The sequence below is a fragment of the Berghia stephanieae genome, chromosome 3 (genome assembly GCF_034508935.2).
Source record: "Berghia stephanieae isolate SIO BIC M18660-M18661 chromosome 3, UCSD_Bste_1.3, whole genome shotgun sequence".
Taxonomy (NCBI): domain Eukaryota; kingdom Metazoa; phylum Mollusca; class Gastropoda; order Nudibranchia; family Aeolidiidae; genus Berghia; species Berghia stephanieae.
The window spans coordinates 86,251,408-86,253,191 of NC_088362.1; the positions used below are offsets into that span (position 1 = coordinate 86,251,408).

The 1,784-nt window shown below is 32.6% G+C and overlaps 1 protein-coding gene across 2 annotated transcripts in view; it reads right to left on the reverse strand.

The window, feature by feature from the left end:
- Positions 1–1,589: 1,589 nt before the first annotated feature.
- LOC144968711 (uncharacterized) overlaps positions 1,590–1,784 on the reverse strand; it is a 202,646-nt gene continuing 202,451 nt past the window's right edge. For both annotated transcript variants that reach the window (XM_078907318.1, XM_078907316.1), the window contains exon 12: positions 1,590–1,777. In XM_078907318.1, coding sequence (XP_078763444.1) covers positions 1,712–1,777 — 66 coding nt within the window. In that variant the 3' untranslated portion in view covers positions 1,590–1,711. The remainder of the gene's footprint in view (positions 1,778–1,784) is intronic.

Sequence of the window (1,784 nt, forward strand, 5' to 3'; positions counted from 1 at the left end):
AAAGAGCCAGCCATCTTTCATTAATAAAACAAGTGAAAACATGATATATCATCATTGTGAAATTCCCCTCACCCAATAAATAAATACTTCAGCTTATAATTGTGGGATTCACTTGCGTAATTTGATAAGCCAAAAGTCGTCATGAAAATAAGTTAAACACTCCTTTGTCATCCAGTTTAAGACAATGTTTGAATGGGATGTTAACATCCCTCAAAGACAAGGAAATCATATTCAGTATAAAAAAGAAGCCCTTGGGCTTAAATTCTGGCGGATATGATTCAGGGTGACTTTTTGTTAACAACTGCAGTCTACAGCAGCTGTCAACATATACAATTGTAGATCATTGTAATCGAAGGTGAAGACTAGTCGAAAGCCAGGATCATAAAGGATAATATAATGGAGGTGTAATTATACGCTCTCAGAGAAAGCTGAGACTTTCAAATTTCTGAATAACCTTCAACAGAGTGGGATGTGCCTTAAGGGATGTTATTTTTATTGACTGTGAAAGATCGCATTTCAGTCAACATGATAAGCGATGAACTTAACCATTATCGCGAGTGGATTCCATCAAATTATGTCATATCAACATGTAACAAGGAATTGATTAATGGAATGTTGTACACATCATTTATGGAATATTGCATTTGAAAGCAAAATTTAAACAACCGATTTAAAATGCTGAAACATAGACTCACACACATGCTCACTCAACTCGCAAACACAATGTTCAATGTACATATTCACAGAGATACAAAATTTACATTTTATTGCCATTGAGATTCGCATAACGCAATTTGAGTGTTGAAGTAGTCATGTTATTGCTTTCAGAGTATGTTTTGGTAAATTTCACTGTGACATATCACTCCATCAACACCATTTGAGAAGAACTAAATTATAACCTTGCCTATACTTCTTTCGCGGCTACATGACCAGGAATAACGTATTTAATAGGACTTCGTGATTTGTGAGTGGCATAGTCTTTCTCCTATCAGAAGATGGGTAGGTAACCTTGCGAAACGATAATATTACTACTACTACTACTACTACTACTACTACTACTACTACTACTACTACTACTACTACTACTACTACTACTACTACTACTAATAATAATAATAGTAATAATAATAATAATAATAATAATAATAATAATAATAATAATAATAATAATATATAATAATAATAATAATAATAATATAATAATAATAATAATAATAATAATAATAATAATAATAAAATTTAATAATAATAATCAATTGATCAACATTGCCTTTTCTTACCCAGCTTCTTAAATAACAATAAAGGTATTTTTATAACAGGAGTCCAATGATGTATACACATGTTTGGTAACTAAAACACTTTACTAAATTTTTCAAATAAGGTTGGACATTTAGTCTATGTGTACATAGCATTTTAAAAAAACCCACATGAACCATGGCGATAGAGATAACCTGAACTTCTAAAAATAAACAGCTTTGGCACGCACAGAGATGATGAAAATGCCTTCGAAAAAGATAGCAAGCGCTGAGAATGTTGCTTGTCTATTCTAATACTGGTCCATAATGCGATGATGGTCCTGTTATTAAGAATCGTTTAAGTTTTAAGCTCTTCTCGTCACAAGAATTATCCAATCATTTCATTACTTTCCAAAAGTGGACATGCAGAATCAGAATCTTGAAGAAAGTGAATGGTGTGGCGGGGAGCGGAGACTTTAATTGTATTGGGAATCTGCTGATATAGGTTTGCATTCGGCAGCATGGACACTCCAGTGCTTGCTCTGTTTC